The sequence below is a fragment of the Fusarium fujikuroi genome, chromosome FFUJ_chr01, assembly GCF_900079805.1.
Source record: "Fusarium fujikuroi IMI 58289 draft genome, chromosome FFUJ_chr01".
In the NCBI taxonomy this organism is placed as follows: Eukaryota; Fungi; Ascomycota; class Sordariomycetes; order Hypocreales; family Nectriaceae; genus Fusarium; species Fusarium fujikuroi.
In genome coordinates, this window is record NC_036622.1 from 6,476,338 (window position 1) to 6,494,105 (window position 17,768).

Here is a 17,768-nt window from a genome sequence, read left to right on the forward strand (position 1 = left end):
TTATCATCAGATGTGAAGCGTCACCTACCAATGTTGAGTCGTCCGCACTGCCCGCAGACAGGTCGATCGCCAGTGCACCGGCATTTTTTCCGTCTTGGGTAATCAGCTATCTGTCGCCTCGCCTGCAGCAGGCCAAAAAGGCGGGGTAACAATTGCGTACCGACACTGTAGACATGCTTGGGCAATGCGCTGCACTGGAAAGTAAGTATCGACGTTACTCCCCATAGCATAGATAACAGGACATTGATAGAGCAGATACTTGCTGGAGCGTGGATGGGGTCAATGAGTTGCTTGGTCTGGCTGCTCACGTACGTTGAGGATCCGGACCGGCACGGCCAACGACATGCGCCGCACTGAACACCCGCCTATTTTCGGCCTAGTTACATGCAAACAGACAGCACTTGATAAACATGTGGAGTGCGGCCGGACCGTCTCCACTTGTCGGAGTTCGAGACCGTGTCTAGATGCTTGTGATCGCGGTTTTCGGAGTCAGATGCCGTAGTTGCAGTGATAGATCAGGATGCAAAAGTATAATTCAACGACCTTATAGACGTTGATGGTTCATCATTGATGGGATGCAGTATCAATCCATATACCCAAACCACCAGGACCATCAGCCAGACAGACACAGGATACACAGAAAGCATCAATAGACCTTCAGAGAGCGCCGGAATGGACTCCGAACCCCATATCTCTATGTAAGCATCTTGAGCAAGGCGCCTTCTCTTGGCAGCTTAAACTCTGACACGTACAAAGTGAAAGCGAGACAACGGAGGAGCAAACGCCAGTAATCCTCGATGGGAACCAGATCAGCCAAACAGCCTTCAGCTCGTTCCCAGACACGAAATACGGCACCGTGGTCTGGCAAACACTCCTCTCCAAGCCCAGCACCAGCTCCGACTCCATGTGCGTAGGGATCGCGACCTGTCCCTCCAACGGAACACTCGCGCTGCACCAGCATTCTCAGGCAGAGGTCTACTACGTGCTCGAGGGGTCGGGGCAGGTTGAGATCGAAGGGGTCAGGCACCATGTCAAGGCGGGCACCGTCCTTTGGATTCCAGGGAATGCGATGCATGGCGCCTTTTGCGGGCCTGATGAGTCGCTCAAGTGGCTTTATGTCTTTCCCGAAGCAAGGTTCGAAGATGTCATTTACAGGTTCAAAGATACATAGTGCGCAAAATGATGAATTTGGGCGGGGATAGCATGTACTGGTTATAATAAAACACTTTCAATGTTATACTTACTCTCATTTTCGGGATCAATTCTTGCAATCTGGGAAGAATGAAACTAGTGGAACTGATACACCCCTATCTTGCTACTCTGCCATGCGCTTCTAGAAGCAGTCCAATTCTTCAGTCTCTGCTATCATTGGCCATATGAATAATGTCCACGATTTCGGCATCGTTGACATGCCAAAGCCGCCACGATCTCAAACAAACTCAGAGTATCGATGGCCCTAAAGCAAGAAATGCAATTTCAATGCCTAATTTGTTCAGCAAAACACCAGGAGGTATAAAAGCACCCTGGGAGTGTCTCATATTCGGTAATCGCATACTCGATATCGTCTGACAACAAAGCCACTTACGGACCGTACCCACTCCCTCCGCAAAGGCAAGGCCCTTGAGCCGAACAGCCCCATACAGATAGCAGATCCAATGAAGTAAATGCCGTATAATAGTTTACGATTCGTGGGATATGCCAAAAAAAACCATTGTCTATAAGATAAGGCTACAGAAGTCGCTCTGTCAAGGGAGTATATCCACGGTATCAGCATTCTTTCATTAGCTGGCACAAATCGCTCCTATCAACCTCCCATTCATCAACCATCATCGATAATGACAAGAATAGTTTCCGGTGCTGATATCTACGGACAAGGGTCCTGGATTGACTCCAAGGCACCGCCAGTGCCCGATGATGCACGCCAACTTCTCAAGAAGCTGGCTGAGGCGACACCGGGATTCACCAAAGACTCTGCCGTTCTGGACTCGGTATCATTCACCGGTTCCTCCGACACAATCGTCCCCGGTCCATTAAAATCCGCCGTTATCGCTGGTGCTCTTCATGCCATGTGCGGCATTGTCGCTAACGAGCTCCTCGGACTCAGAGACGGTCAGAGCTCTGACCGGACTGTATCTATCGACACCAATCATGCTGCATTTTGGCTCGGGAGCGTGGGCATGACCAAGCGAAACGGCCAGACTGTCCAGGAGCTTGGCAAGGAGGGTCAACTGGGTGCCATATTCCCAAAAGATCTCCAAGGAGACATCTTCGGAACACCGCTCAGATTGCGCGCCACGGCAAACTACGAGACCAAGGACGAAGGCGTTTGGTTCCAGCTACACGGGTCTCTAGGCGCAGATCCAGTACTACAAACCATCGGCATAGACCCATCACAAGAGTGCAGCAGTAACGATGAGGCCACTCGAGTCATTGCGGAGCACGTTCGCAAGTTTGGAGCGCATGAGCTGGAGATGATGCATCTCGTTCAAGGCCTTTGCGGAAGTATCTGCTATACTCCAGGCGGATGGAAACAGACACGCATGGCCAAGGACTTGGCTAAGCACCCCCTTATCAACTACAAGCAACAGACGCATGCCGTCCCTACACCAGCCATTCTGTTGCCAGTATCTGCCGATAAACGACCACTGGCCGGCATCAAGGTCCTGGAAATTGTCCGTATCATTGCAGGCCCCGTTATTGGAACGACGTTGGCTGCTCTTGGAGCTGATGTGATCCGTGTGAACTGCGGTCGCCTCCCTGACTTTAATGTAAGCCATTTCAACCCTCCTCCGTATCGTCAGATAAAGCTTTGGCATTTTTTTACAGTCTCCTCTACTCAAAGTTTTCCACAATGTGTTTAATCTAATAAAATTTAATAGGGACTTCAACTGACGCTGAATGCCGGCGTTAGAACAGTGGATATTGACCTGGCCAAAGACGATGAAGTGAAACGTCTCCTCGAGTTAGTCACAGATGCAGACGTCTTCATTCAAGGCTACAGGCCAGGAGTGATTGCCAAGAAAGGGCTCAGCCTTGATAATCTCCTAGAGATAGCTGGAAAAAGAGGCAAGGGCATCGTATATGTGGAAAAGAATTGCTACGGACCAGATGGTCCTATGGCTGAGCGACCTGGCTGGCAACAAATTGCAGATGCCGCCTCTGGATGCTCCTATGTTACAGGGAGAAGCCTAGGTCATAAAGATGGAACATGCGTGCTCCCTGCTCTGCCTGTGCCGGATATGCTCACAGGTTTGATCGGTGCCATCGGTACCATGATGGCCATCAGGGATCGTGCACGCCAGGGTGGGTCCTATCACGTCTTTGCATCCCTCATGGCCGCTGCCTCTCTCCATCTAAGCCCCGAGGTTGGATTGTACTCGCCAGAGGTAGTACAGGGCTGCCAAGAGAAGTTTGCTTGGGAACAAACGAGCCCTGAACTCTTTGTACTTGAGCTCTTAGATGTGGTATTGAAAGCATGGGCTAAAGCGATGCCAAAGTCGTTCAGAGAAGATTCACCTTACATGTCTACCCTCAAAGGTGACTGGGGCGAATTTGAAGTGCTGAAGCCGGTCGTTCAGCTGAGCGACAAAAACGCATCGCCATACTACTCATCTGCTCCAGAGCCTAACTGCTATCACGGTAGTACTGCAATGGCATGGCGATAGGAAAGGCTTGTAACTGATAATGACTTTTGTTATAGAATGTATAAATTCATAACACCGTCTTCAGCTAGCTGGCTTTGCTTATATGATCTTTTTACTATAGTAATTACTTAGACATTTCAGCCTTCATTTTCTGAGAGCCACGGTAACAGAAAGTAATAAGATATGGCATAACTATGTGGTCTTAGACTTTCTCAGCAGACTGGTCGACTTGCCAAGGAACAACAAGAACTCGCCCGAGTAGCGGTCTCGGAGACGCACTGATAACGACACCTAGGAAACCTGCAAGACAGGACCGAGGTATCAAGGGATGATACCGCGCTAAACACAGGAGAACTGAGTGCAGCCCCGTCAGGGGTCTCTTGGTGTATCATGGTGGCCACAGCCCTAGCGCAGGTGACGAAATAGGGGAGACCGAGCATCCAAGACCAGGCCCACCAAGAACGAAGCGTTGTGTATTCCTGAGCACCCATACTTATGACCATGGCCAGGAATATTGAGACATAAAAGAACGACAGGAAGCCGCCCAGGGTCTTCCAGGAGCTTGCAAACTGGTCGTACTTGATGCCGCGGCAATAACTTACAGTTCGACAGTCAGGGGGTGATCTTGACCTCTTTAACACTATTGACATGGCGACAAATCCACGTGGCAACACAATCGGCCTTGACTTTACTAACATACTACGTGCTGACTTTACTGCCGAGAAAACGAGCTCCTACCATTTCATATACAATTTGGACCTATTAATCCCGCTGCCATATGGCTGAGTTGTTTGACAAGGCGATGAGCTGGAAAGTGGAGGCAGCGGGCCGACCCTTACGATGGGACGTCTTTTGGCTTCCTGGTTGGCAAAGGAGTATTTATATGCCGCGGCTGCAATCAGGGCCATCAGAAGACATCACCCCCTTAGCTTCCGTAAGCAGGTCTAAGTAATCAACGGAGATTCTTATTATGTGACATTTAACGAAAGAGAGAGAACTAGCCAGATAGATACTGCCGGTTTATGACTAATTAACACCTCTTTTAATATATCCCGTCTCATGAACCAAAGTCATATACTTGAAAATATTTGCAAAATCATTTAAACACTTGCTCCGTGCCTCCAAATGACCAGGCCTTAAGCTAATACCGCCAGGAGGGCTGAGGTTAACAAATTCTTCCCAGCCTCTCACTAACAGGGGCCCTTGTCCTGTGAGCAATCCTTGGACGTAGTTCAGCGCAATATCTTCACAATTGAAGTGTTCATCGACATATTCTCGAACCTTTCCCATGGTGCTGTCATCAGACCAGTAATAATCCATAAAAGAAATATGCGAAAAGCAAAGGTTGGTGAGGATCATCGAGTACTCTTCGCGCTTATCTCCTGGACAGAAATTATAGGTATATTGACCCTTTGCATCCATATCGTAGCAGCGTGCGAGGGCGCCAGTGAGACGATACCGTCCGAATTTCTTCCATGTTTGGAACACAAATTCAAGGTCACTGGGGTGATAGTACACATCGTCATCTGTCAAGAGTATAGATTGCGTCTTGAAGTCGGGATCCGGTCGTAACTTTTCGTTAAGGCTGTCTTGTAGGCCTCTCCTAAATCGCACAGGAACTCCATGCTTAGATGTGAAGTTCGTTGGCGGTAGATCATCAACGTCGCCCCAGATGACGACAATTTCGTGGAGTGACGGGATCTTTTCTTCGAGTAAGACTGATAGCGTATGATTCAGTTCTTTCGGACGTCGGTAAGTAAGCATAGCGATGGTGAATTTGTCGCCATCTAGATGGCTATATCTAATCTTCGCCGCATTCCAGATAGCCTGAGGACTCCCTGTTCTTGCGATAACAGGAGTCACTTGTTGGTTTGAGGATATGAAGGGTAGGATGATTTGGCTGGCGTCCGTATATGTTAGACCGAGGATAAGAATTGACGCGACTGTTGTCAAGATGAACGTTTTGTTGAGGAGGAGGCGGGAGATATGCGAGCGGAAAATGTGAAGATAGAGGCTGCACGTTTCGAGAACTCCATGCCTGGAGCTTTTGGACTGGGAAACGGGAACCATGGTTACTGACGGGGTATTGGGATCAGAATAACCAGTAGTTGCTGCAATTGACGATATGATGACTGTATTTAAATAAATCGTAAAGAACATATTATATAAGGCTCATATTTCTTCTTATCGACTAATGATGTACTAGTAAAGAAATAAGGAGTATACTGCTGACCAAGGTGTTGCGTAAGCCTGCACTACTAATACCATTTATGGGAAAGACTTTTAAATGTAAGTTCACTAGTACCAGATGATTATCAGACGACAATTCAATGAAGCAAATAGCGTCAAGAACCAGGCAAGGGTAGCAGTTAGGCTGTAACACCGACCTCAAGGAGCTGTTGAGATATGACTCATCCTAACTTGGGAACTAAAACCATTCTCAGAGTATGATTGGGACGCGAATCCCGTTCATTTTACAAACTGCAGGCTGGCGCGTCACTTCATGTCAAGTCGAGATAAAGAGACAGAGGTATGAACTCAGAATGGCCTGGGCCGAAAAAACCTTCACCATTAAAGGGGTCGCGGCGCTTAAACTTAGCTCAAGCATGTTTACTGTTGTCTCAGGATCATTGCGTGTCAAAGATCTTATCGTTGTCTCCCTGTAACTGCAGGGGGCCGCACTAGCTCACTTGGACCAATGGGGCATCTTGCATTTATGATGGCTTTTGGTGCTGGGGCTAGGCTAACAGTCAAACTTCTGTCAGATATTTTTAATCGAGACACTTTAGCGCCAGGAGCCTCGACTGAAATCACCGTTAGAAGTTCCGCGATGCCACAAAGAGTGACGACTCAGTCGGAATTGCCAATTTACCGAGTTATCAGTTGGTTCTAGACTTGGGCTTCCCGTTTGACACCAAATGGTATGATTCCGATTTGTGACCACTAAGTTGAACTAATGGCCACGCTATCCCGCTCTTCCGAACAACGTCACTCAGTGTCAGTCCCGAGAGAGCCCACATTACGTTCAAGAGTACAGCTGAAATAAATCCCCTTACGAGCTTATATAAGGTATGCCTGTATTACTTTTATGTGTACTACCTATTGATGGAAATGAGTGCTTGTATTACACTAATGAAATTAAAAAAAAAAATTAATTTAAAAAAAAAAAAAAAAAAACTAATTGCAAGATTATGCCATTGCAACTTTAAGCATCATTTAACTGAGTGCAAGTATCACGGAGTTTGAAAGAGTAGTGAAGGCGCCAACAGATGTCTATTGACCGTGGAGGCTTAACAGTCTACACGATGGCACTTACTTATTAGCTCTACATCTTAGGGCTACTTGGATCGTCTATTGTAATAACAAGCTTGCCCATCTGTCGTCCAGCTTTCATATCATCAAACATCCCGTCAATATCTGCAAGGCTGCTCAGACCTTGCACTACTCTACTGATCACTGGTCGGATTCCTTTACTGTCGACGAAGGCGATCATGTCTCGAAACTCCTGCCTAGACCCCATCGTAGTTCCCTTCAATTCCACATTCAGCAGAACAGCTGGCATAGTCCAACTCATCTTCGGCGAGACGGTCATACCATATTGAACAATGACGCCACCAGGCTTGAGAAGCTTTACAGCTTTGGTAACGATATCACCGCCAGCGCCGTCAATGACAGCATCGATGAAAGGCCTCGATGACGGAAGCTGACGGCGAATATCTGCCTCCCACTTCTCCACCTTGTAGATCGCGCCACCTTGCGCACCCAAGTCTCTAGCTCTCTCGAGCTTTTCTTGACTCCCTGATGTAACGAAGACATTAGCACCCATAGCCACGCCAAACTGCAAGGCTGAGAGAGCAACGCCGCCTCCGATACCTGTAACCAGAATATTCTGGCCTGGCTGGACAGCAGCTTTGGTGACGAGTGCACGCCATGCTGTAAGTCCTACCAGTGGTAGAGCCGCGCCCTCTGTAGGGGATAGGTGTTTCGGGGCCGGAACAACCTCATCCTTGTGAACGCAAATAAAGTCTTGCGCTGTGCCAACGTCATAGAGACGGGTGGATCCAGTGATGGACCATTTTTTAGGGTCCTCTGGGCCACTTGGGTCGGAAATCCAGCCTCGCATCGGAGTCAGGAGGACGTTTGCTCCGAGTAAGGGGCTATCAGAAACACCCTGCCCAACTTCAGTAATCACTCCATAACCATCCGATAACATGGGATGGTCGAGGGATATGGCAGGGTACTGATGTTGTCTAACAAAGAGATCGCGATGGTTCAACGCAGCTGCTTTGAGCTGGACGAGGACCTCATGTTCTGCAGGGACAGGCTTGTCAGCCCTTCTGAGCTGGAGACTGCCAGTGAAATCGGTGTTGGTAATTGAATCACTCTCAGAAAATGGGATGGAACTTACGGGTAGTAGATTTCCCCAGGCCTTCCTGAAGCCTGACCGAGATGCAGCACGCGCTGCAAAGCTACTCTTGATTCTTTGGAGGCCTTCAACATGGTCATCAAAATGACAATTGTTCTTTGGGGACCGTTTTTCAGTGTCTTATAAAAGCGCCAGATCGGTTATCAGTGATCCTTAAGACTTGAGGCGTCACATTTGCCGGACCGTATCCATTGAGCTTATCGGATGATGCTAGGTGGGCACGGTCCGGCCAGGGAGCCAATCAAAACCTTATGCTGGATCAGAGGAGCTATATATCATCTTAAAATGTCGTTAAAAAAACATTGTGTTCGAGTCCTGCGGTGTTGTCACGCTTTACGCTAGAGAAATAAATCTTATTATTTCTAGAACGTTTAAAAACTATGTCTAGAGCGCCGCCAGTCTTTAAGCCCATGCTCTTTCGGCGGTTCATAGAGTTAAAACCCATAGAAGGCGAGGCCAGAAATAGACTCTTCAGATTCTGCTATAAGCGAATGACAATGCCGTCCTGGAGTGAGACAGGTAGGGAGAGTTTCATTGCATCATACTGCATGCCCGAAGCTGCCGATTGCTAGAGACTGGCCAATTACGGGGTCAGATGTTATAGCCCGAATACAACTACGGGGTAAAGTCGGCACCAATCCCGACAAGAACAGCCATTGTTGTATTTAATAACAAGGTTGACGAAACTAGGTTTTCCCTGAACTCCCCCTTTGAATTGAAAGATCACAGCCCTGCTCAGTTTGACATTCCTCGCTGTACCTATAACCCATGTGCATGTTTCCCAAATCTTTCCCCCACGACACGAGATAAATCGTTATGTCTATTGTAAAATCAGCGTATAGGCCCTTGAGTGGTCAAGGATTGATTTCTGGGATACTGATACTCGTAAGTTCTGATCTCCTTCGCGCATCTGCGAGTCACTGGGCTCAATGGTGACTGATGTATTTGCGTTTCTAGGTTCTGGTCCAGATCGTGCGCTACTTAGTCTCTCCAATTCGCCGTTTCCCTGGACCTATCACGGCGAAGCTATCCTCTTTCTGGCTTGCATCACAATGCCGAAAGGTCCAGCGTTCCAAGGAAGTTCTGAAGTTGCACCAGAAGCACGGCGACTTTGTTCAAATTGCGCCCAATCATGTGTCCATCAATAGCCCCGACGCAATTCAACAGATCTATGGCCATAAGACTGGATTTATCAAGGGTCCTTTCTACGATGCGTTCCACCAGGTGACGCCGGTAGTCTTCAACACGAGAAATGTGTCAGAGCATACGCGGAAAAGAAAGTATATCAATCCCGCATTTTCCGCTCGAGCATTGTCGGACTTTGAGCCTTATATGGATACTGAAATATTTGGATGGAAACGCCAACTACTTAAGATTTCCAATGGATCAAACCCAAGGGTCGACTTTTCTGTCTGGAGTGAGTTTGCTCGAATCGGCAATCAGATAATTCTCTACTAAAACCGTTTCCCAAAAAAGCGAATTACCTGGCTTTTGATGTTATTGCTAGCTTTGCTTTTGGTGAGCCCTTTGGTTTTGTTAAGAAAGGTGAAGACGAATATGGGCTCATCGAAATTATTGATACTCGCGGCGAGTTTATGAACGCGCTTGGATCGCTTTCGCCATTCCTGAGATCTGTGATGAGGTATAACCCGCTCGACTCATTCTGGAAAAATGGATTCCAGGCATCAGCAGGCCTTGCTAAGATTGGAAAGGAAGCATTCGAGAAGCGAAAACTCTCAGCTGACAATAGCCGGAAAGACTTACTAAGCTTCCTTTTCAACGCAAAAGATCCAGAAACAAAACTGTCCATTCCAGAGGATGAAATCATCGCCGAGTCGATAAGCTTCATCGTTGGCGGGAGCGATACAACAAGCAGCACAATGACTAATTTTATCGACTTTGTATCTCGGGATGCCGATTTACAGAACCGGATTCAGCACGAGATCGATATGATTTTCCCAGGAGAGCCTTCCGATGACTGGGTGCCAAGTGAGAAGGAGTTGAATGAGTTGTCGTTACTAATTGCAACTTTGAGGGAAGTCATGCGCTTCCGACCAACCAGTGCCACTGGGTTGGAACGAGTCACACCACAAGGTGGAAAGACCATAGCCGGACAATTCATACCAGCAGACGTAAGTTAACAAATGTGAACAGACCGTGGATTTCGCTGATCATAGGGCCAGACACTAGTTAGCGTCCCAACCTTGGGCATTATGATGGATCCACGGATCTTTGAATCACCCAAGACATTCAGACCAGAGCGATGGCTTCAGCCAGGTGCAGATAAGCTCATGGAGTACTTTTACCCATTTTCCACTGGGCCAAGGTCATGCATCGGAAGAAAGTTAGTCACACATGACCCACCAACGTTTTGCATACTAATAGCTGGAAGCTTTGCCTGGATGGAGATCTTGAAGGCAGTAGCGGTTGTCTTCAAGCTATTCGATGTCAGGAGAATAAACCTTGAGCCCACAGTGGTTAGAGAAGGCTTCTTCAACAAAGCCGTGGAATGCGAAGTTGAGATTCACAAGAGGCGCTTCAATTAGGATGCCTGGAACGTAATTTATTAACAATAGTTCAAGCTTTCGGTTACCCCCCCGGGGCACTAATTATAAACTCATTTCTACTAATCTACAACAACAAAGCCATCTTAAGTATGCACCTATGTGAAAGATATGGCTCTAGTAAGCGGCTGTTCTGTCTCTGTCAACATGAGCTTCCTTGACGCGGTGTTCCTTGTACCGGTCACGGACTTCGTGGAATGCCGCAGTGATAGCATGGAGGATACTGTAGGAGTCAGCTATTGAACAGTGAAGGTTTATTTATAACACCTACGTGCTGATGATGGCGAGGATGAATGTACCCCATGGCAGGTTACAACTATCATCTGACGAGTCCGCATTGATTCCAAAGGTACTTGAGAAACCTTCAGTCCTGTAGCAATGACGAGGACCAGCCATGCCACCATTGGGGCGGGTAAGAACAGAGACGGCTATGAAAGCTCCGACGAAAGCAACGTCGAACAGGACCCAAAGCCAGCGAAGCCATCTCGGACCACCACCCTTGAGCAGCAGCGAGATCAGCATAGCGATGAGCGTGTACAGAACAGCGGCTGCCAGGATGCCTTCAACAGCGCCATAGGAACTGTTGACGCCACGACGTGTCTTGATGGCATTGACGAGATTGTAGACCTTGCGAAGACGGGCTGAGAATAGACCAAGGGATATTACGGCAGAGAGGAATTGCACAACGCGTGTAAGGCGAAGGAACCAACGATAAAGGCGGGAATGTTTGAGTCTGTCTGGGACCCAGCGAGTCAATAAACCTGTTTCGTGACCGCGGTCGTAAGTGGTGCCGTAGTCGGTGGGAGCAGCGCGATTATTGTAATGAGCCATCGTGATGCGGTGAATGTGTTGAAGCAATAGTCTTGGAACGGGCTCCTTAGTTAACAAGGATATGTGTTGAGACCCGGAAATAGATGAAATGGAATCTTTTGCCTGTCGATTGCTACTTAGTTATAATTTTCGTAATTTATGCGAGACGTCATAATGTCACACGAGTCAAGGCATCACATTCCTAGCCCTGACATGGCCAGTCCGTCACCGTCGTCATGGATCAGAGTTTCAGCCTCACAATGACATCTCAATCACTAAATTTATTTCTTGTGCTCATCTCAATGAGCCAAGACGCGGGAACTACCTTGTTTTAATATCTATTCCGATTGGATGTGCCGTGGTTTGAAGTCCACTGTATCGGGAAGAAATGCTCCGGGCCAGTGCCGAGGGGCTTGGCTTACGACATACTGTGTAACCAGTGACGATTTTCCCAATTCGGCACTTCAAAACCGGATATTATTAGGGTTGAGTTAGTCCCGGATTGCCGATCTCTCAATCAATAGTCTATTCAGAATCGCTCCTAGGTTCACTAATATGTTGCCTATATACAGGACTTGTGCAGAAGAAATTGTCGCTGCAAAGAGTAGATGACTATGAATCGCTGCTCTGATTTGTTTTTATTTTCACTACATAGTTGATAGGGTTCGATCTATATCGGTAATGACTGGCATTTAAAAGGATATGTGACTCTCAGAGGGAATCCAAGAAGTCACGCAAGATATCCTCCTCGCTCGCAAAGCCCTGCTGACCAATCTTTCGCAAGATATCCTCAGCTCGTTTTATAAGCGCACCTGCATTAGAGAGATCCCTCCCTTCTACTGCCTGGTCTTTGCCCTTCACCAACCTCTCTCCCTTTAGCGAGGTAAGTCGAATCTTGTACCGTAGCTCATTCCATGTTGAATTGTGACAGTACGAAAATATTCGCTCATTCACAATAGAAGGAAGAGCTACCGCCGCAACCAACAGACGTGCTGCATCCTGGACGTCAGTGTAGTATGCTGTGAGATGCGTCAATCTTAACCACTGGCAATGATGTGTGAAGGTAGAGTGCTTACCGACTTGACCAAATACCTTGTCCCATTCTCCTTCAGCCGCCGCTTTCAACATGCGGAATGTAGAACTAGTGTTTTCTGGATCCAAAGCCCTTCCAAACTGTCCATCAGGTACGACACAGTTTGCGACAAAGGGAGGCTGGTTGGTGCCAACCCACGACCAGAAGGCCAATTCCGCCAAAGCCCGACTGGCACTATAGACGTCGACAAATCTGTCGAGACCATCGACATTCGGCTCAGAGCACGCCTTCCTGATGGCGTCGTAGTTGAACATGCTTGACGTAATATGGTGTGGGTGGTTGTAATTAGTAGACTCAACTGCCTTGGAGCTTGAACTGAGGACGTAGCGCTTCACTCCAGCGCGAGCTGCAGCTTCGAGACTGTTGATAGTACCTTTGACCACTGGATCTACCACCCTTGCAGGATCTGCATTCAGTATGATCGGTGTTGAAACATAGATAACGCCCTCGGCGCCTGTGACCCCATAGTCAGCTCCGCCCGCGAAATAGAACAGAACGGCGCCCTCTCACCTTTGAAGGCCGCGTCAAATGCCCCTTCAGCTTCAAAGTCGGCCACGTGAACCAGCTCAAACATGCCTGGCCACTTGGCATCAAATAGCTTATGCATCCATTGTCGATTCTTTTCGACGTCTCTCACAGTTCCTCGGACAGAGAAGCCTGCCTGGAGGAGTTTCTCACAAGTCTCAACCCCCATGTAGCCATTAGCACCGATGACTATAACGGTAGAGCCAAACGGAATTGCAGGTTCAGAGATGCGCATCTTGGCAGCTTGAATAAGGATGTAGAAAAAAGGGGATAAATTGCCGTAATATTAAGAATTGCTACGTAATTAACTAGTATCTATACGCCCTAATAAGACGATATATAAAAATATTATAAATCTCGCATTGCTTAGTATTACGCAGCTTAGATTTATAATCGCGATATCTTATAACGTATGAGGAAAAGACAAGAGTTAACTTCTAAGCATGGTTACAGATGAGGCTAGCGTTGCGCGCATGTCCTGACAGTGGTGGAACCGCCAAGATTGTATTATAAGCCGCCATAAGGGCGCATTAATCTGTCCACTCAATCTCCGAGTCGTCATCTCTGTTGTCTGGTAGAGCGGCTTTCTCGGCTGACCTGCCTATTGCAGAACAACGTTTGGCAGGTGTTGATTATCCCTATCCCAGGGGAACCCGTTGGCCCTAAGATCGGCGGTTGATTTCCCAGTTTCCATAACTACTATACATTGATATTCGCTAACATTCATGCTAACAATCCGGTACAGGCCTCTCGCTATATGCTTAGTGACCTGTATCACTGCATGGTGTATATGCTCGTTGGTTCCGGTTCGAAGTGTTCGAAAGTCTGAGTCCCCCTGCAGATTGATGTAGATAACCTCGACTCTGTAGATCATCATGCCAAATTCTGGGGCTTGTCCAGGTGGCCATGAAGCCGGACTGGTAGAGGGGTCCACGGTATAAATGACTCTATTTTGGTCTGCCATATTGCTCGGACCTTTCGATAAGGTAATTGATAAACTGATGTGAGGGTTTTACTCTAGAATAATAGTAATAGGAGAATAGTTTAGTATTTATTTGTAAATTGATAGCATAATGATAAGCTTAGGAGCAGCCAATAGCATTAATGCCGCAAAGAGATTATCCTTATTCCTAATACGGCAGTGCATGACCTCGTTCCACGGACGTCGGCGGTGCACAAATGTCTCTTATCACAATTATCTTTCAAGGCAGCGTGTGCATCTACTAGCCTATTTATGCCGCCCTTATACGGTAATTTTAGCACCCGAAAAATCACACTGCTGCTTCCGGAGTCCTAAGGAGCATGGTTGCAAGATGCATCTGTTGGTGGTTAGGTTGGAATTAGAGCGAGGAATGCCAAGTGCCAACAACTAACAGAACTTATCATTTCTCCAAGCTGAGGAACTTCTGCCTTCTTCGCGTTGACCATAAACATGCCACTATGCATTAAGATAACGACGAAATAAACTTTGATGACTGATATATACTTTTGTTGGTTGTTAGTCTTATGCATACCGGCAAGGTTTGCCGAAAGATAAGGTAAGAGGGGTAAGACGTAGGCCATACTTGCCTCTTATAATATATTTTAAAATACAGTTCTGCTATTATACTAATTTAGAATAACTAGCTGATTGCGCTGAAAGAAGTCTAAGAGTGAGGGTTAAGAGATTTTGGAGTACTTAGTGTAAGACAGCGAATAGTAAGCCAATTTGTCTTTCGGGGTTGCTTCAATTAAGGGAAACCGCGCTAAGATACCTGGCCAGGGCGATCCGACTAGGAATTTCCAACACAACTTGCTGCTCGGACAATTCCTAGCAAGCAACAACCAACAACAGGTGATGTCCGACCTCCCGCTTTTACACAAGCTGTTCTCTTACGAGCTTTACCCCGGATCGGTCGGCATGTAACTTCAACCTATAAGACTTCCCGGAAGGCACATCCTCAACCGGCTTTACGGCTAGATATTGGGTTCTGTTCGCCGTCAACCAACAACCAACAACAAACAACAGTCAGCTGCTCTCTTACGAGCTTCGCCTCAGATCTATCGACATGTAAGGCAACCATCAAGTCACAGTCTCGTCCCTCTTTGCGGCCAAAGAACAATAACAGTTCTTATTCTCTTGGCAGAGAGCCGACTCAAAGGATGTTTATAAGAGAGGCAGTAGCCGTCAAATTTAAACATAATTATCTCATAAACGTACAAATCTATACAAAAGTCCTTGGTAAGATCCCCTGAGCTCAGGGGCTCGGCTGATTAACATATTGCTAGTACCAATTTCTTCAGCATGTACGGAATTCGCGACTCTCGGAATATAATCCTCATACTTGCTATTCTGGGAAGTACCCCAGGCAGCATAGTGGCCGGTTTGCCTGTTACCCCGAACAAAGATATCAAAGGCAATGTCGAGCAGAGCAAATCTTCTACGCTGTAGATTGCGATACCCATACCTACAGTATAGCCCACCACTGTCAGGCTCGATGCAACGGAAGGGGTCTTATTATTCTCAACGAGACCCGATGCCCTATCGGATCGGAAAATGCCGATGATATCTACTTGGATTGTTGGTGCGCTCCAGAATGCGTGCCTTGTAAGGAGGAGGGTGAAGAATAGCCTGGGGGGGGGGGATATCCGTCTCTGAGTGCTTTATGGAATGGTGAACAGGTCCTGCATCTAGTTAAGAAGCTAGGATAAAGCCTACATGAGGGATGCTACATTTCTCGCTGATCTATACAGTATTACTATTTCTCAGATGTTCGGCACGTACTGAATTAATCGGCGCTGATGGTAAAATGCTATAAGCAAAGCCAGACTGTTTATCTTGAAGGATCTAGGCCATCACTAGGGTTTGTTTTAATGTTGAAATGTCTTTGGTACAGAGGTGTCTCTTCCAAGGTCTGGCTGTACGCTATATAGAGCCATTACTTTGGGCGTGACTCAGACCATGACTTTGCCCTGAAGGAAAACTGCCTCCTTGTTGCTAAAATTGACCACGTCCCCCATTATCTCTGCGACCTCAGGCCCTGCGAAAGCAATCTTGACCTGGCTTTGATCCTCCCATTTGACAATGGATCCAAACGCGTAGGGGCCGGGTGAACCGTCTAGGCCATTTGTGAATTGTGTAGCCGACCAGCCTTTTACACCATATTTACCCCATCGTTCTTGGATAAGAGGCATGTGCTTTGATACATAGTATTCAAAATCGTATTTGGCATCCGGCTCATTGGGAAAGAGGACGGTAACAGTGAAGGTCATGGTGAAGGTGATTTTGAATGTGGCTTGGAGTGAAGAAAGTCTTAGTGTCTTTTACATGAGTAGAGTTAATGGTGACACAGATCAGGCAGAACACTGATGGCAGGCCAGTAGATCTTTATGCCAGAGCAATTAGGGCTGGCGGCGGCCTAGCATGTCTCACCGACGGTGTTATCGGGTATACTTGTCATCATCAGACTTAAAGTTTGATGTGGTCCACTTTGATCAGACAGTCTTACAAATCACGGCTCAAGCAACTAGCGAGATAAGTGGCGTTGGATTGTCAGTTGGCACAGCTTACTAGCCCTCCAAAACGTACTACTTCACACGGCAAAAGTATTTTGAGCTAGCAACACATATATGAGAGCGTCCTCGGCCTCTGGGGATTCCATCTTAACTAGCAATCTCATAGCAGCAAACGTCCTGAGCAGTTACTTTTCTGTTTTCATCCCTCGCCATGTCAACAGGACAGAAGCTTTTGGTTGTCCTTACATCGCAAGATGTCCTTCCCACGCGGTCCAACATGAAAACAGGGTGGTATCTTCCTGAGCTGGTCCACCCGTACAACGACTTGAATGGCCACGTCGATCTCGTTGTGGCTTCTCCTAAGGGAGGGGAAGCTCCTGTTGACCCGTACTCCATTGAGGACTCTAAGAATGATGAAGCTTGCCAGAGATTTTTGAAGGAGAAAGAGCATATCTGGAAGAATACCCAGAAGCTCGAAAGCTTCCTTGGCAAGTCTTCCGAGTACGTCGGAATATTTTTCGTCGGAGGTCATGGACGTACGCAAATCCATTCCAACTACCGAACCTTGATTTACTTACAGTTTGTGCTAGCCATGTTCGATCTCTCCGTAGACCCCACGTCTCACGCCCTAATTCGTGAATTTTACGAATCAAACAAGTTGGTCTCCGCTGTTTGCCACGGGCCAGCAGCCCTGGTCAATGTCAAGCTGTCGGACGGAAGCTACATGGTTCAGGGACAGACAGTCACGGGATTCTCCAATGCCGAAGAGGACGCTTACAAGTTTACTGATGCAATGCCGTTCCTGCTCGAAGACAAGCTGAAGGAACACGGCGGGCAGTATGAGAAGGCAGATCAGCTCTTTGGCGTCAAGGTGGTCACTAGCGGTAAGAGCGAGAACTTGATTACGGGACAGAATCCTCCGAGCGCTGGGGTCATTGGCAACGTGTTGTTGCAGGCTATGCAGAAGGTTTAAGCCGTCGCGATATTAAATAGCTTGCGGGTCAGATCACAATTCAGAAATTATACTTGCCACTTGAACGAACCAATCTGCAATAGCGGTGAAGGTAAAATATTCATGAATGTTATACGAGTCGAAATCCTCAACCATTTCCTCTCGAGCAAACAACCCTGTCGTGTCTTGGACACTGCTAAGCACATTTAGAGGTGAGAAGATTGAGTTTGGCCTGTGCCGATCTCATTAACCTCTTGTG

At 47.4% G+C, this 17,768-nt stretch overlaps 11 protein-coding genes; 5 read left to right on the plus strand and 6 right to left on the minus strand.

Annotated features, from left to right (window-relative positions):
- Positions 1 to 672: 672 nt before the first annotated feature.
- FFUJ_00031 (uncharacterized protein) lies at positions 673 to 1,171 on the plus strand (the record flags this gene model as incomplete). XM_023573748.1 has 2 exons in its annotated part: positions 673 to 698; positions 757 to 1,171. 2 exons carry the CDS (start codon positions 673 to 675, stop codon positions 1,169 to 1,171), a joined length of 441 nt encoding a protein of 146 aa, XP_023425415.1.
- Positions 1,172 to 1,835: 664 nt separating this feature from the next.
- On the plus strand, positions 1,836 to 3,665 carry FFUJ_00030 (related to acyl-CoA transferases/carnitine dehydratase; the record flags this gene model as incomplete). XM_023573749.1 has 2 exons in its annotated part: positions 1,836 to 2,768; positions 2,880 to 3,665. 2 exons carry the CDS (start codon positions 1,836 to 1,838, stop codon positions 3,663 to 3,665), a joined length of 1,719 nt encoding a protein of 572 aa, XP_023425416.1.
- A 1,005-nt stretch (positions 3,666 to 4,670) lies between these two features.
- FFUJ_00029 (related to exostosin-like 3) lies at positions 4,671 to 5,714 on the minus strand (the record flags this gene model as incomplete). The annotated part of the gene is made up of 1 exon (XM_023573750.1): positions 4,671 to 5,714. One exon carries the CDS (start codon positions 5,712 to 5,714, stop codon positions 4,671 to 4,673), a length of 1,044 nt encoding a protein of 347 aa, XP_023425417.1.
- A 1,255-nt stretch (positions 5,715 to 6,969) lies between these two features.
- On the minus strand, positions 6,970 to 8,144 carry FFUJ_00028 (related to alcohol dehydrogenase; the record flags this gene model as incomplete). XM_023573752.1 has 2 exons in its annotated part: positions 6,970 to 7,993; positions 8,053 to 8,144. 2 exons carry the CDS (start codon positions 8,142 to 8,144, stop codon positions 6,970 to 6,972), a joined length of 1,116 nt encoding a protein of 371 aa, XP_023425418.1.
- A 742-nt stretch (positions 8,145 to 8,886) lies between these two features.
- On the plus strand, positions 8,887 to 10,616 carry FFUJ_00027 (probable benzoate 4-monooxygenase cytochrome P450; the record flags this gene model as incomplete). XM_023573753.1 has 5 exons in its annotated part: positions 8,887 to 8,955; positions 9,028 to 9,487; positions 9,547 to 10,202; positions 10,254 to 10,414; positions 10,463 to 10,616. The coding sequence occupies 5 exons, from the start codon at positions 8,887 to 8,889 to the stop codon at positions 10,614 to 10,616; spliced, it is 1,500 nt and encodes a 499-aa protein (XP_023425419.1).
- Positions 10,617 to 10,751: 135 nt separating this feature from the next.
- Positions 10,752 to 11,465, minus strand: FFUJ_00026 (uncharacterized protein; the record flags this gene model as incomplete). XM_023573754.1 has 2 exons in its annotated part: positions 10,752 to 10,857; positions 10,906 to 11,465. The coding sequence occupies 2 exons, from the start codon at positions 11,463 to 11,465 to the stop codon at positions 10,752 to 10,754; spliced, it is 666 nt and encodes a 221-aa protein (XP_023425420.1).
- Positions 11,466 to 12,155: 690 nt separating this feature from the next.
- Positions 12,156 to 13,297, minus strand: FFUJ_00025 (related to aldehyde reductase II; the record flags this gene model as incomplete). XM_023573755.1 has 3 exons in its annotated part: positions 12,156 to 12,463; positions 12,521 to 12,991; positions 13,048 to 13,297. 3 exons carry the CDS (start codon positions 13,295 to 13,297, stop codon positions 12,156 to 12,158), a joined length of 1,029 nt encoding a protein of 342 aa, XP_023425421.1.
- A 366-nt stretch (positions 13,298 to 13,663) lies between these two features.
- Positions 13,664 to 14,026, minus strand: FFUJ_00024 (uncharacterized protein; the record flags this gene model as incomplete). Its single annotated transcript, XM_023573756.1, has 1 exon — positions 13,664 to 14,026. The coding sequence occupies one exon, from the start codon at positions 14,024 to 14,026 to the stop codon at positions 13,664 to 13,666; it is 363 nt and encodes a 120-aa protein (XP_023425422.1).
- Positions 14,027 to 15,346: 1,320 nt separating this feature from the next.
- Positions 15,347 to 15,493, plus strand: FFUJ_00023 (uncharacterized protein; the record flags this gene model as incomplete). Its single annotated transcript, XM_023573757.1, has 1 exon — positions 15,347 to 15,493. One exon carries the CDS (start codon positions 15,347 to 15,349, stop codon positions 15,491 to 15,493), a length of 147 nt encoding a protein of 48 aa, XP_023425423.1.
- A 503-nt stretch (positions 15,494 to 15,996) lies between these two features.
- FFUJ_00022 (uncharacterized protein) lies at positions 15,997 to 16,314 on the minus strand (the record flags this gene model as incomplete). The annotated part of the gene is made up of 1 exon (XM_023573758.1): positions 15,997 to 16,314. The coding sequence occupies one exon, from the start codon at positions 16,312 to 16,314 to the stop codon at positions 15,997 to 15,999; it is 318 nt and encodes a 105-aa protein (XP_023425424.1).
- A 454-nt stretch (positions 16,315 to 16,768) lies between these two features.
- On the plus strand, positions 16,769 to 17,530 carry FFUJ_00021 (related to NonF protein, involved in nonactin biosynthesis; the record flags this gene model as incomplete). XM_023573759.1 has 2 exons in its annotated part: positions 16,769 to 17,093; positions 17,148 to 17,530. 2 exons carry the CDS (start codon positions 16,769 to 16,771, stop codon positions 17,528 to 17,530), a joined length of 708 nt encoding a protein of 235 aa, XP_023425425.1.
- Between the last annotated feature and the right edge of the window lie 238 nt (positions 17,531 to 17,768).